A 15891-nucleotide genomic window follows, 5' to 3' on the forward strand; every position below is an offset into this window, starting at 1 on the left:
CCTTGCTGCCTCTTGCCCCCAGAAAGCGTGTGGCCCCAGGGCAGACTGCTGGGTCGTGAATTACAGGATCCAGCAACCAGCCGAGTGGGTCCTTGGGTCACTTTCATCAACCAGCTGGGGGACCCGCATAGGGTGATCCTCAGCCAAGATGGCTTGTGTCCAGGAGGGTGCACTCAGGCTGCGTCAAGGGTTCCAGGGTGGCACTTACACAGGTGACCTGGAGCAGCCCCTTCCTATGCCCAAGTGCTGGGAGAGAGTGGGGAGGTCAGGTCACATGGTACAGTGGAGGAAGGGTGCTCCATGGGCAGCCTGGGGCTCTGGACTCCAGAGGGACCCATCGCGTGTGCCCGGCCAGCACCGAATCTCACCTGGCTTCTCACCCTCGCCCCAGGCTGCCGCTGTCCTCCCGGCCAGCTGGTCCAGGATGGGCATTGTGTACCCGTCTCCTCCTGCCACTGTGGCCCCCCTAGCCCCAATGCCTCATGGGTGCTGGCCCCCCTGAGGTGGTGCAGCTGGACTGCAAAAACTGGTAGGCTGGCCATCACTGGTCAAGCGGGGGAATGGGGAGCTTTGGGGGAGGCTTGGGGCAGATCAGGGTTATGGGCATTGTTGGGGTGCACAGGCTCTGCTCATCCTGACTCGGGGCTTGAGCCCTTTCTGTACAACCCTGTCCACAGCACCTGTGTCAACGGGTCCGTGGTGTGCCCCCGCCATGAGTGCCCAGTCCTTGGGCCTTGGTCAGCTGGGAGCAGCTGCTCTGTTCCCTGTGGTGGGGGCATCACCGAGCGACATCGGAGCTGCAAGGAGGTTCCTGGGGGGCACCATGCCAGGTCCAGGACATGGAGCAGCAGCAAGAATGTCACCCACAGCCTTGCCCAGGTAAGCACCAAGGGCAGTGGGTGCCTGCCTTTCCCCCCAGGCTGCCGAGCCCAGCCTCACCCCAGCTGGCATCCATCAGGGCAGTGGGAGGGCCTGAGGCAGCCTCCTCCCAGGACTGCACCTTGCTGTCTGTGTGCTCCCCCAGAGGGCCCACCTGGCCAGGTGCTCAGAGTCTGTGCCACCTCCTGCCCGCGCCTCTGCTCGCCTCTGCAGCCTGGTGCCCTCGGTGTGCAGAACCCCGGCCAGCTTGGCTGTGGCTGCCCTGGAGAGCAGGTAGGTGTGGTTGCTGGGCCTGACTCTCAAGTTGGGGAGCAGGGAGGCAGGGGGGCGGGGAGGGGGTGGTCCGAGTGTAACTGGAGCCTGTGCTGCCCCAGTTGCTGCACAATGGCACGTGTGTGCCCCCCGCCATGTGCCCACGCACCCAGCTCTCCCTGCTGCGGGGCCTCACCCTGACCCTTGAAAAGCAGGCCTGGGAGCCTCCCCCAAGGACTGTACTTACCCAGAACTGTACCCGCTGGTGAGGGTGGGGTCTGGGGTGGGGAGGGGGGCATGGGAGGCATCTGAGCACGTGCGCCTGTTTTCCCAGTATCTGCCGAGGTGGAGCCTTTGGCTGCTCCTTCGCTGACTGTCAGGGTGAGACGTGGCTGCCCAAGCCTGCGCTGGCCCTTGAAAGCCAAGCTGGGCCGGTCCTGATGAGGGGAGAGGGGCTGCCCGCCCTGGGCGATGCTCTCTCAGGAAGCCCCTCTCCCTCCATCCACAATGACCCCTCCCTGCCCAGCTCCCTGGACACTAGCACGGGCCACCCTGGCTGCTAGGGGCATTCATCAAGCACGCTGGGGGCACCCTGCGCAGGGCTGTGAGTGACATGGGAAGTGGAGGGTCTTTCCCTGCAGATGAGGAAACTGAGCTCTAGAGGGTGAACTGAAATAGGACCCCTGCCTGGCATCCCCCGGGCCAGTGGTGTCTCCCCTGTGCTGTGTCGCCCCTGTCTGATTAAGGTCAACAGGCCTTTGCTAAGGGCCCACATGTGCCCACCTCTGCCATTTTGAGCGCTGTGTGGATTCAGAGACACACAGGCATGGTGAGCCCTGGACACCCCCAGCCAGGCTGCTGAGGGCAGACCTATCCACCAGAGCAGGTAAAGACAGGAGACATTCACTGACAAGCAGGCTGCACCCACAGGATGTGAAACTGGTGCAGGAATGAAGAGGTTGGGTTGGACAGGACTGGCCAGGGAGGCTTCCTGGAGGAGCGAGACCCAAGCTGGGCCCTGCTGGTATGTGGGAGGGTGGATAAGAGCGGAGCAGTGTGTTTGGAGGCCTGGAAGTCCAGAGGCTGCTGGAACTGAGTGGGCGGTTCTGGGAAGGGAAGACAGACATGAGGGGCTCCTGGCATGGGAGCGGGAGAACCAAGGTGGACCCTGGGCTGACCCAAGTGGGGGGGATGGTCTGCTCTGGCAGAGTGCCCCCCTGGGGAAATGTGGCAGCAGGTGGCCACTGGGGAGCAGGGGCCCTGCGAGCAGACCTGCTGGGAGCCCAGTGCCAGGATACTCAGAGTGGCTGCAGCAAGAGGCAGGCCCCAGGCTGCGTGTGCCAGCATGGGCACTTCTGCAGCCAGGCAGGCTCCTGCGTGCCCGCAGACCACTGCGAGTGCTGGCACCATGGGCGTGCCCACCCAGTGAGACCCCGAGGCATCTCCACGCCACCCAGCCCTTCTGGACCCCGGCCCACCTCCTGTCCCATGGCTCCTCCCCCTACTCTCCGCCATCAGCCATCACCTGGACACAGTTCTGGGCCCAAAGAGCCACCTCCCTCCAGAACCTCTTCTCAACTCCAGTCCCAGTCCTTACCCTGGCTAGAGCCCCAGGCCGGGTTCGGGATGGACTAGTATTATAGAAAAATCTGTAAGTAAGAGACGAGATAGAAGGCTCTCCCTGCCCTCCCCAGCCGGGATCCCAACGGCAGGAGGCCCGCGAGAGCTGCAGCTGCCTCGGGGGGAAGAGTGTCTGCACTCAGCACTCCCCCACCTCACCTGTGCCCAGGGACCCACCTGCAGTCCCGCTGCCCTCCCAGAGGGCCCCCAGGGCTCCTCCCTGGGTCCCTCTTCAGAGGCTGGTCTGAGGGCCTCTGCGGGCAGGCCGGGGCTGCTGGGGCCGTCCTCCTGAGTAGCCCAGAACCACGCTCTCTGCAGGGTGAGGTGACCGTGCAGATGCCAGGGGCCTGCTGTCCCACTTGCAGTCGCCAGGAGATGCAGGGTATGTGGAGGTCCTGGGGCGCCTCCTGCAGTTCCCCTTTCTGCTCTGGGCCCTTCTCTCAGACCACCTGCACACGGGCCCTAGGAGGGGTGCTTTCCCTTGTCCTGCCCACCATGGGGATTAGCATTGTATCACCTGCCCCCCCGACCCGGACACACTCCCCTCAGGTCCATGTCTGTCCCCCTCACCCAGAGTCCCCTTCTCTCTGCCCTGCCCCACCCTGTGCTCACCTGTGCCTCCCCACAGAGGAGCAGTCAGCCTCTTGCCAACACCTCACTGAGCTTCGAAACCTCACCAAAGGCCCCTGCTACCTAGACCAGGTGGAAGTGAGCTACTGCAGTGGGCACTGTCCATCTAGCACCAACGTCATGCCTGAGGTAAGCAAGGGGGTGCCCAGGGGAGTCAGGTCAGCCAGAGTCACGAGGGCCTGCCACTGAGATCCTAGAACCCTGGCAAAGCCCAGGGGACATGAGGGATGCGATCTCAAAGGATTCAGCTGATTAGAGCCAGGGTGAGCTTTCACCAAGGGGCGGCCTACACCTGCTGCTTGGCCTGGTGACCCTAGGCGAGGCTTGGGCTCTGGGGCGTGCTGCATGCCTCTGCCGCTCCCACGAGGGCTCCTCCTGCTTCTCCCTTCTGTGACCCCACACAGCTCTCAGTGCACGCCCCTTGGCCCACTGCGCCCCTCAAGGCAAGCAAGCTAGGACACCACAAAGAAAGGCACAGAGGTGCAAGGTCGGCTCTGGAATTAGAGCCCATCATACAGTGCCTGAAGGATTTTAGGGCAGACTTTTTACACATAGTGTCGTCCCGGACATTTCCAGTCTAGGCTTATGAGCACACACAGCAGACTGAGAGAGGCCCTCTCTGTGCTTGCTCTCCTCGGACCCAGCAGGCCCAGCTCCACTCCTTGTGCGGAGCTTCTCAGCGGCTCTGTGCCTGCCCTGACTCCCCAGCCCTGAGACCCAAGAGCCATTGCTTCTAGCTCTGTCCTGCCAGGGTCCAGCCCTGTCTCACATCACCTGTGCTGGCCGTTTCCTGCCATGTCATCTATTCCTGCAAGACAAAGGTGCTTTCCTCCAGGGGCCTCAATTCTTGGCTGCTCCCCTGCCACCCTGGGTGCGCCCTGTGCCTCCTGGGACTGCCTTCCCAAGTCACTTTTGGATTTTTTAAAACATAGAATGAGGAAAGAAGGAGACTAGTAAGAGCTTATTTTCTGGAGAGGAAAAATAGACAATAGTGGGAGAAAAATGAGAGGGAGCTTTTAAAAAATGGAGTCTTTTATATAGTTTTTTAACTTGGTATTGTGTGAATGTATTATACATAAAATTAGATAAAACGTTTAGTGGGACTTCTATAGAGTTACTATATAATCATAGAGCAAGAGGGGGTGTCAGCTTTGAAGTGAGAACTTACTTTGCACTTAAGGTCAGAACTGTGCAGTTTAGGGCTTCATTATTCGCAGAATCGGAAATTATTAGTCTGTCTCTGCAACCAGTCTGCGAGCCCCTTGGGGAGAAGCCACGTCGTTTTCCCTACGGCCAGGCTGCAGTGATGAGCACCTGGAAAGCAGTCCTCTGTCCCGCAGGTTGATGGATGCTCAGGCCAGTGGGGGCTGTAGGTGGGCTTCTTGGAGGACGGGCTTGGTGGTGACACATCCCTCCTCAGCTCGCCTGCCGGCTTGATGGGGAGATACGGGATCTGAGGTCTTGGGATCTGGCCCTGCCGCCGCCCCGGCCCCTCTTGGATGGGAAAGGCCAAGAGAGGGAGGGAAGGTGCTCTGTGAAGAGGCCCTTTGGCCCCTCCTCAGCTCGGCACCCCCTCTTGTCCCGGAGCAGTACCTGCAGAGCCAGTGCGACTGCTGTAGCTACCCCCGGACCCTGAGAGTCCCGTGCGGATCCTGAACCTGCTCTGCCCCGGAGGCCACACAGAGCCGGTGGTGCTGCCGGTCATCCACAGCTGCCAGTGCAGCGCCTGCCAGGGTGGGACTAGGCGGGGCTCCAGGGGGCGGGGCCACGAGGGGCGGGGCTTGGTTTGGGGCGAGGTGAGGAGGGCGTTGCGAGCCAGATCCCCGTAGCTAACACGCAGCCTCTTACCGGATGAGTCCTCTTTGAGTCCTTCCGAACCACTTCATAACCCTTAGCATTCTTGCAGATTTCTTTTCCAACCACATCTAAGCTTGGATGTTTGCAGTCAGTCATACCTGGTTCAGATCCCAGCTTGTCTATGTCCTTTCTTGCTGAGCCTCCATGACCTCATCTTGCACCTAGGATGGCTCACCTGCACAGGCTTGTTGGGAGGTCTTGGTGCGAGCAGGCGTGGGAAGTGCCTGGCAGGTGCCTGCTTCTTGTTAAGTACCTGGGGTATGATAACCCGAAGCCACACCCCGTGGCAGGTGAGAGAGAAGCAGACGGAAAGCAGCTGTCAGGCTTGGGTGCAGCGCGAGCCAGGAGCTCGCCTTTGCTCTGGGCTTCTCCCCACCGCTCTTCCCCCCTCTTCTGCCAGGGTGCTCTTGCTGCCCCCACTCCAGCTCCATTCTTCCTGGCCTGACCACTGTGCCTATTTTGCTAGCGCATCTCTCCCTCACTTGTATTTAGGAGGTGATTTCTCAAAGCGCTGATGGCTCCACCGAATGAGGCTGTGACTGCCCCTCACGTGATCACCATTTGCAGCAGCGCCGACCCCTCCTCCCATGCCCACCCAGCCACTCCATGCCCTGGTACTAGCATATCCCAAATAAAGTGACATACCAAGCAAGACTGTGTGCAGAGTCTGCATGTGGGGTGCAGAAGAGAGAGAGAGGAAGGGTGGGTCTGAGCCCCTTGCCTGGACCTGCCTGAGGACTGTCTCCTGGGGGCCTCTGCAAATCCACCATGCTGGTGAACTTGGGCAAGTCACTTACATATCTGAGCTTCATCTTCCTCATCCGTAGCAGGTTGAATATGAAGTCTGAAATTCTCTTGTATTAGACAGCTCTAGTGCTCAGGTCACATCCCTCTTTTTAAAAGCTTTATTGACGTATCATTACATACTATGAAATTCACCCACTTTAAGTTTATGTTTCAGTAACATATAGGAAATACATAAAGTTGCACAAACATCCTTACAATCCAGTTTTAGACATTTCCATAATTTCAAGCCCCTCTGCAATCAATTCTTCCCACCTCCAGCCCTAGGAAGCCACTACACTGCTTTCTACCTCAATAAATTGCCTTTTCTGGACATTCAATATAAATGCCTGGCTTCTTTCAATTAGTGTGATGATTTTGAGGTTCATTCACATCATAGAATATATCAACAGCCTGGTTCCTTCCCTCTCCACCCCATCCTGGAAGTGTTAGGCAGAAGGACAGATATGAGCAGGATAAAAAGAGGCTGAGGCTCACCAAGAACCCAGGAAGTTAATCAGATGAGGCCAGAGAGCCAGCAATAACTCACAGGATTAACTAAATGAAGCCAAAGGGACCAAGAGTGACTTGAAGGGCACAAGCACTCTCCAGATGACAAAAATTCCCCAGATAAAAATGTCAGAACACAGCCCATGTCTTTAATACTCCAATCAGGTCAAGCCCCCAGGGCTAAAGAATGTCAGTCAAGGACTTCTCTGCCCTGCCAAAAACCCCGTAAAAAGCCTCACAGTAAGAAGCCTGCCTTTGTCTATCTTGACTCTAGCTTGCTCCTCCCTTGGAGTGTATTCAAATAAAACTTTTGCTCTGCTTCACTACTGTGTCTTTGCCCTTCAGTTCTTTGTTGCTGCAGGGACAAGAACCAAGGAGAATAAACTCAACCCCCAACAGAAGCAGAGCTAAAGATGAGGACTTGGTGCTGGAAAATAATCCTAGAGAGCAGACCATGGGATTTGAGAGAGTGAAGCAGGAAAAGGGAAAGAGTGATAGAAGAGAGCATTTTCGAGATCATTACTGTGAGTGCTGGGACTTCCTTCCACTTCTAAGAATAATGCTGAATGCTCCCCATAATAGTATATCCAAACAGTGGGAGGCTGGGACATTCAGCAGCAGCTCCCAGCTGAGGGTTGCCATGAGAAGCATTAACTACATCCTGTTCTCAAGCTTGCACTTGTTTCTGGTAGTTATCTGTTTTGAGGTCTGTTTCGCAAATAAACTATGAGTTCCTTAAAGGCAAAGGTTCTGTTTCATTAGATTGTGTATTCCCAAACCTTGCACAGTGCCTGACACGTGGTAGGCAACCAATGATGCTTTATGAAAGAATGTAAGAAAGAGTATTGCTCTCCTTGAAAGTCTGGAAACTTCCTGGCTGATATTGGCCCTAAAAATGTGAGGGAATAGACGCAAGAATAGGTGTAACTCTGGGGCAAGGAAATCCAGGGCAAAATATCTCTAAAACCAAAATCAGTCAAAGGGAGAAACAAAGTTTAAAACCCGTTAATTGCTTAAAACTGCAGTCTGGGGCCGTCTCTTTCCTGCTCCGGCAGAAGCAAGCAAGACCTCCTCCTAACCTCTCAGATTCAGATAAGCCCTCAGTCACCCAGGTAATTACCCACGTGTAGATGAACTACTCTCCACTCTTGAGGAACGCCTGTTGATATGCAGATACACGCCAGGCGAGAAATTATAGAAATAGCACAATTTTACCCACAACAGGAATCTCGTAGCCCAATGAGAGTGTTTTGCCATTACTAAAGGGTCTGAAAGACCGCGGGGCACGGGGGAAACTTGACTTAGTAACCATTCATTGCCCAGGGAGAAGGCAGGAGGGAAGGCCAAAAGCAAGCTGCTCGGCGTCCAATCAGGACCCCGCATTCCGGGAGCCAATAGCATTTTTGAGTGCCGCTAGCGAGACTGGACTACACTCCCCGTGATGCTCCGCCGCGTCGGGCTAGGTGGCTGCCGTAAAGCGGGTCGCTCCGCACGACTTTGGTCCCAGCTGCGCACTCTCGGGGATCGGCTAACTCTACCGCCCCCCCGACGTGAGAGAGCCAGCTCCCGGCCGCTTTCCCTCCCCGCCGGGGGCCACTCCTCTTCGAGTCCCCGGTCCCCAAGGTGGTCGCGGCGGCTGTACCGTCAGGCCAGGCCGCGGGGGGAGGGTGCGGCCTGGAGGCAGTGGCGGGTTCAGCACGGGTCACCGAAAGCGGGGCCATGGAGCCCAGTGAGTCGGGGAAGGTAGGCCTGGAAGGGCCCTGGGGCCGCCTAGTTCCCCCCTTTAGATCCCTGATCTGCGCTGCGGCGAGGCGGGCGGTACGGGCCGAAGCCCCGCGGATGAGGCAGCCTTGCAGGCAAGCACTCGCCTGCTCGCCCGCCGCCTCTTCCTCCGCACTGGGGCGGGTGGCGCGGGGAGGAGCGGACGCCCCCGCTCGAGCCCTGCGCCGGCCGCGGCCCCGCCCTCCCCGGCTGGCCGAGCCGAGCCTGCCCGCGGCCGCCCGGTGATGCCGGGCTGGGTGCTCAGTGCAGGGAGGCGAAAGTGTTTGCTGTTTTCCCACACCACCTTAATGTTCTGAAGAGGCCCAGCGTGTCTGAGGCTTTGAGGCTGGGTAAGACGCCAGGGGGAGCCAAGAGGTACGGATCCCCGAGAGGTGAGGGCTCGGCCTACCTGGATACCCTTCACAGTAAAGGGCTGAGAAGAAATAGGGGAGGCATCTGACCTATTTCTTGCCAACTTCTGTTTCTAGCTTATCTACTTTAAGGGGTATCTGAGCATTGCTCAAAAGCACTCCATAAACTTGATTCAGTCTTTGGGCAGGAAGCTGTGAGCTGCAAAAAAAGGTGTGGAAAAGTGCTTGAAGGTAGAGTTAAGTGGGATCGACAGCATTGCTAGAGCTCGGTGGCAGTGTCTGCAAAGACCAGCGTGGCTGTAGGCACTTGACGGAGACAGTGGCAGCCTCGTGGGTCCAGGTCTTTCTGGATGTTTTTTTGCTGCCAGTTCTTGAGATTGTTTCTTCGTTGACGCAAGGAATTCTCTTAAATATTTTCAAGTGTGTACTGAGGCTCACCTTTAAAAAAAAAAGTTCATTTAACAAACATTAGCGATCTGTGTGACTTATATTGAGCGAGAAGCTGAAAATACAGGATAAATATGAAGTGCCCACTCTTCTCAAGGAGCTGTCCTGCAGTTTGCACAAGCCTGGAAAGGTTGTCCCAGACAAAAATGGAAAAGGTTAATGAGGTTGTTTTGATGCTGTAGTTTTTCCTGGAGAGACTGGGAAGAACAACGAATTACAAAAGAAGTTACTCCTCAATTTAGCATCTCTTCCATACACCCCTGTAGTTTTTCCTGGAGAGACTGGGAAGAACAACGAATTACAAAAGAAGTTACTCCTCAATTTAGCATCTCTTCCATACACCCCTCCACAAGCTAGAGGGGTGTCTTTTCCAGATAAAACAACCTACAAAGTAAAAAAAGTCCAAGACAATAAAGCGTAACAGAACCTAACTAGAGAAAGGTTGAAGGTGAACCATATGCCAGCCTCATATGAAGCATTATAGAGGATACAAAAAAACTAAAAGAAATAGTCTTTACCCTCAGATAATATCTCCTGATTAGTTTAGATTGACCCTGGTTTAGTATGAGGGGGAGCAAAATGTAGTGGAGAAGAAGAGTTAAAAATAATTCTTGTCAAAAGTTGGAATTAGTGATTTGAGGTTGATTTCAAGCTAACCCGTTTGGTTGTAGGCCTTCTTAGTCTTTATTGGGTGAAGAGAAAAATACAAACATTTTAGGAAATAGAGGAGAAATTTGATACCCTTTTCAGGCCCAACCTCCAACTGGAAACTCTGAGGACTGGAAATTTCACCCTTGATTCTAGTCTTGTTTGCAGGATGTCTCAGAAAGGCCCTTCCCAAGTGCATCTGCTTTCTAACCTGGAAAATGAGAATGTTATCCAAAGATGAAATAAAGTGATTGCAAAACAAACTGGCAGTGTAAGATGTACTGCAAATGAGTGACAATAACCAGGGCCTAGGTAGAATAGCTGTGCTGTTCTAAAACGCCATTCTGAATGTCCTTGTTTGGGCTCCAAGCTGGGAGAAGGGCAGACTTGGGGGGAGGGGTTTCACGTGAAGTAGTAACCTGGTCTATTCTTAGAATCTTCCTTTGGTGCTATTTTGTGGTATTTATTAACTAAAAGCAATTGGCCTATTGGATTGGATGTGGGTATCTTGCCTGTCATTGGCAGAGTAATGGACAGAGAGGTCAGAGACTTTTCCCCTTCACTTTATCCCATCATCCTGTTTTTCTTTGCAGCCTCTATCACTATATAAAATTCTCACATTTATTTACATGTTTCCTGACTTTACTCTCTGCTATATCCCCAGCTACAATGGTGAGGCAGTATCTGGTATTTAATAGGTTCTCAGAAAATATTTTTTGAATGAATGACTTAAAATACAGGAGCCCTTTTGTTACAGGGTGAAGTGCTATGAAGAACACTGCAGTCTGACACCTGTGTCCTCTGGGGAACTGTGCTGTTGGTGCTGTCAAATAGGAATGTTCATTTGGTGTGTAGTTACTGCCTCAGGGTTTCTGGTTCCCTAGCCGCCTCTGCCTTTCCCATAGAAGTGATCCTTACCTTCTTTTTCTCTGGATCCAGTTCTGTTACTACACTTATATAATAGTTTTGAATCTCCTTGACAGTAGAGATGGTGTCTTTCATATCTTAGATCATTATGCACCAAGCACATAGAAGAAATAATAAATACATGTTGAATGAAAAAATTAAGTGCCTATGAAGTACTTTCTGTATAATGTGGTGGGGAGAGGAGTGGTGATGGTGCAGGGATTATAAAATAAGCCAGCCAGCATAGGCCTCCTGAGAACCAGGCTCCACGAGGGAAATAAAGCCCTCCTTGCACAGGGTGAGTTGAAGTGCTTGGGCTAGGGAGCTAGGAGATCCTCAGGAAAGAGGGAGTGTGGACTGGAGCTTGATGAGAGGGCAGACTAAGTATGTGGGAGGAAATGGGTGGAGCCCGGGAATCTAAAGGGTGTAGAGAGAGGAGAAAGGTGCGAGGTGTTGAGTAAAGGATACTAATCTGGCTGTAGTAGAGATTCCAAGGGGGGAGTGATACGTGGACCCAAGATTAGGAAGGTGAGTTAGGTTCAGCTTGAGGGGACTTGGTGCTGGGCTGAGAAGTCAGAGCTCTACCCTGTAGACAGTGGGAACCACTAGAATAGAAAGTCCAGACATACAGCCTTTGCTTTGTACATAGATAAGGAATTCCTCTTATTCAAGCAGATTTGTGTGTTCTTCACATTGTGGTCAACCAGGTCATAATACTGGTTAAAAGAGGGGTGCCAGTGTTGGGTAATCACTCTTGTTGGGAAGACACTTCTTTACCTAAACATTCAGTCCTGACCACACTTTTCATTCCTGTGGGGCTCATAAGCTAGAGTGAGGGACCTGTTGGCTTTCATTATGCCCACCTGTTGGCTAGGGAACCCTGCTTGTCCTTGGGCATAAATTGTTTAACCTGCCCCAATAGGAACAGCTTGCTTTCTAGTCCTGGTGCACAGAGATCACCTGGGGTCTGCCCTCAGTGTAATCTCCAGGGTTCTCTCGCTCTTCCCTGTGCTGGTCTCTCTTTAGGCCATATCCATGTGCCCTCTCGTCTGCCTGCCTTTAAGGGGAGCCCATCCTCCAGCAGGTTGTTGGAAATGTAAACACATTTTGCTTTGGAAAACACTCTGAGAGCAAATGTTGTTTAAAACATACACATTTGGCAGTGTAATCTCGTTTTTGTTTTTTAAACTTCATTCATAGATACTCATAGACAAAGGCTGGAAGATTACATACCAAATGTTATTAGTAATTCTTTTTTAGTAAGGGGATCTTGGGTGACTTTTAAAAATCAAGATATTCATAGACAATCTTATGAAGATTTCACATAAGCAACATTGTGATCACTGCATTCACTCATATTATCGAGTCCCCCCCGACACACCCTACCAAAGTCGCTGTCCATCAGCGTAGCAAGATGCCATGGGGGCTCTACTTTTCTTCTCGGTGTTACACTATCTTCCCTGTGACCCCCACACACCAAGTGTGCCAATCATAATGCCCCTCAATCCCCTTCTCTCTCCCTCCCCACCCACCTTCCCCCAACTGCTCCCCTTTGGTAACCGCTAGTCCCTTCGTGGAGTCTGTGAGTCTGCTGCTATTTTGTTCCTTCAGTTTTGCTTTGTGTTTGTACTCCACAAATGAGGGAAATCATTTGGTACTTGTCTTTCTCCGCTTGGCTTATTTCACTGAGCATAAAACCTTTCAGTTGCATCCATGTTGTTGCAAATAGTAGGATTTGTTTTCTTCTTATGGCTGAATAATCCATTGTGTATATATACCACATCTTCTTTATCCATTTGTCTACTGATGGATACTTAGGTTGCTTCCATATATTGTCTGTTGTAAATAGTGCTGCCATAAACATAGGGGTGCATAAGTCTTTTTGAGTCTAGGATCTTGTTTTCTTTGGGTAAATTCCTAGGAGTGGAAATCCTGGGTCAAATTGTATTTCTATTTTTAGTTTTTAGAGGAACCTCCATACTGCTTTCTACAATGGTTGAACTAATCTGCATTCCCACCAACAGTGTAGGAGGGTTCCCCTTTCTCTGCATCCTTGCCAGTGTTTGTTGTGCTTAGTCTTTTCGATGGTGGCCATCCTAACTGGTGTGAGGTGCTATCTCATTGTGGTTTTAATTTGCATTTCCTTGATAATTAATGATGTGGCACATCTTATCATGTGCCTGTTGGCCATCTGAATTTCTTCTTTGGAGAAATAGAATAATGTCTGTTCATATCCTCTTCCTATTTTTTAATTGGGTTGTTCGCTTTTTGGGTGTTAAGGTGTATGAGTTCTTTATATAATTTGGATGTTAACTCCTTGTTGGATATGTTGTTTATGAATATTTTCTCACATACCATAGGATGCTTTTTGTTCTACTGATGATGTCCTTTTCTGTACAGAAGCTTTTTAGTTGGATGCAGTCCCACTTGTTCATTTTTGCTTTTGTTTCCCTTGCCAGAGGAGATGTGCTTGTGTTTATATTCAAGAGATTTTTGCCTGTGTTTTCTTTTAAGAATTCTATGGTTTCATGACTTATATTCAGGTCTTTGATGCATTTGAGTTTACTTTTGTGTATGGGGTTAGAGAGTAATCCAGTTTCATTCTCTTATATGTTGCTGTCTAGTTTCACCAACACCAGTTGTTAAAGAGGCTGTTATTTCCCCATCGTATATCCCTGGCTCCTTTATTGTATATTAATTGACCATATATGCTTGGGTTTATATCTGGGCTCTCTATTCTGTTCCATTGATCTATGGGTGTGTTCTTGTGCCAGTACCAAATTGTCATGATTACAATGGTTTTGTAGTAGAGCTTGAAGTCGGGGAGCATAATCCCCCCCAGCTTTTCTCTTCCTTCTCAGGATTGCTTTGGCTATTTGGGGTCTTTTGTGGTTCCATATGAATTTTAGAACTATTTGTTCTAGTTCATTGGAGAATACTGTTGGTATTTTGATAGGGATTGCATTGAATCTGTAGATTGCTTTAGGCAGGATGGCCATTTTGACAATATTAATTCTTCCTGTCCATGAGCATGGGATGTATTTCCATTTATTGGTGTTTTCTTTAATTTCTCTCATGAGTGTCTTGTAGTTTTCAGGGTATAGGTCTTTCACCTCCTTGGTTAGGTTTATTCTGAGATATTTTATTCTTTTTGATGCAATTGTAAATGGAATTGTTTTCCTCATTTCTCTTTCTGCTATTTCATTGTTAGTGTATAGGAATGCAACAGATTTCTGTGTATTAATTTTGTATCTTGCAACTTTGCTGAATTCAGTTATTAGTTCTAGGTGTTTTGGGGTGGATTCTTCAGGGTTTTTTTTATGTGCAATATCATGTCATCTGCAAACAGTGACAGTTTAACTTCTTCCTTACCAAAATGGGTGCCTTTTATTTCTTTGTGTTGTCTGATTGCCATGGCTAGGACCTGCGGTACTATGTCGAATAAAAGTGGGGAGAGTGGGCATCCCTGTCTGTTCCTGATCTTAAAGGAAAAGCTTTCAGCTTCTTGCTGTTAAATATAATGTGGGCTGTGGGTTTGTCATATATGGCCTTTATTATGTTGAGGTACTTGCCCTCTATACCCATTTTGTTGAGAGTTTTTATCATGAATGGATGTTGAATTTTGTTACATACTTTTTCAGCATCTATGGAGATGATCATATGATTTTTGTCCTCCTTTTTGTTGATGTGGTTTATTATGTTGATGGATTTTTGAATACTGTACCATCCTTGCATCCCTGGAATAAATCCTACTTGATCATGATGGATGATCTTTTTGATGTATTTTTGAATTCGGTTTGCTAATATTTTGTTCAGTATTTTTGCATCTGTGTTCATCAGGGATATTGGTCTGTAATATTCTTTTTTTTTTTTCTTGAGAGGGCATCTCTCATATTTATTGATCAAATGGTTGTTAACAACAATAAAATTCTGTATAGGGAACTCAATGCACAGTCATTAATCAACCCCAAGCCTATATCTCAGCAGTCTCCAATCTTCTGAAGCATAACAAGTTCTCACATGGTGAACAAGGTCTTACATAGTGAATAAGTTCTTACATGGTGAACAGTGCAAGGGCAGTCATATCACAGAAACTTTCGGTTTTGATTACGCATCATGAACTATAAACAGTCAAGTCAGATATGATTATTTGTTTGATTTTTATACTTGATTTATATGTGAATCCCACATTTCTCCCTTATTATTATTATTACTATTATTTAAAAATAAAATGCTGAAGTGGTAGGTAGATGCAAGATAAAGGTAGAAAACATAATTTAGTGCTGGAAGAGTGCTAATGTAGATGATCAGGTCTGTGCCTATAGACTAAGTATTAATCCAAGCTAGACAAGGGCAGCAAAACATCCACGGATGCAGAAGATTTCTCTCAAAACGGGGGTGAGGTTCTAAGCTTCCCCTCTGTTGGTCCCCAATTTCTCTCCTGATGGCCCCCCTGCGACTATGTCTGTCTTAGGTTGTTCCTCCCTTGAGGAATCTTACCCGTCTCTGGCTAACCAGTCATCTTCCGGGACCATACAGGGAAATGTAAAGTTGGTAAGTGAGAGAGAAGCAATATTCTTTGAAAAGGTTAGCTTTTTACTTTGCAGATTTATGCCCTGTGGCTTCTATGCCCAGCATTTGTCTTGAGGTATCTTTACCACTTGGAAGAATTATGATACTCGGTAATTTTTGATATGAGACACTAATTCTACTAAAGGGTTGTAATTAGGAAGGAAGAAGAAAAGCTATAGAAGTAGCAGACGGAAGAAAACATGGGAAGATTGATTATTTCTTTGACATATCTTCTTGTAGAGTAACTTCAGCATGTATAGGTTTTAAACTACTAATTAAATTGCGCACATACATTAACATAATAGGAATACAGCTACATAACAAAAGCAGACATACAATTACCAGCCATATCCAGTGAAACCAAGAAAACCAGTTAGGTACCCTAGGCATTTGTGAAAAATTATCAATGATATGATGGATGTTGTCTAACTGAATTTGATTAGTTTGAGAAAAATCAGACAAATTAAAACAACACATTCCTGGGAACTGTTCACATCCCATGTGATCTTTTAACAGTAGATAGTCTATAGTTGCACGATTTTGGAGCACTGCAACTTGCACTTCTCCTAATTCTTGGTTGAGTTCCGACAATATAGATCCAGTCAAATTTGTTGTTTTACTGTATGCACAGGCCAGCTTAGATATCTCCTTCATT

The 15891-nt window shown here is 49.8% G+C and overlaps 1 protein-coding gene across 1 annotated transcript in view; it reads left to right on the plus strand.

Annotated features, from left to right (window-relative positions):
• The first annotated feature begins 2322 nt into the window (after positions 1-2322).
• ZNF862 (zinc finger protein 862) overlaps positions 2323-15891 on the plus strand; it is a 45824-nt gene continuing 32255 nt past the window's right edge. The window contains exons 1-5 of the mRNA XM_057504986.1: positions 2323-2556; positions 3070-3133; positions 3380-3510; positions 5001-5115; positions 8087-8274. Coding sequence (XP_057360969.1) covers positions 2323-2556; positions 3070-3133; positions 3380-3510; positions 5001-5115; positions 8087-8274 — 732 coding nt within the window. The remainder of the gene's footprint in view (positions 2557-3069; positions 3134-3379; positions 3511-5000; positions 5116-8086; positions 8275-15891) is intronic.

This window comes from Manis pentadactyla, chromosome 7 (assembly GCF_030020395.1).
Source record: "Manis pentadactyla isolate mManPen7 chromosome 7, mManPen7.hap1, whole genome shotgun sequence".
In the NCBI taxonomy this organism is placed as follows: Eukaryota; Metazoa; Chordata; class Mammalia; order Pholidota; family Manidae; genus Manis; species Manis pentadactyla.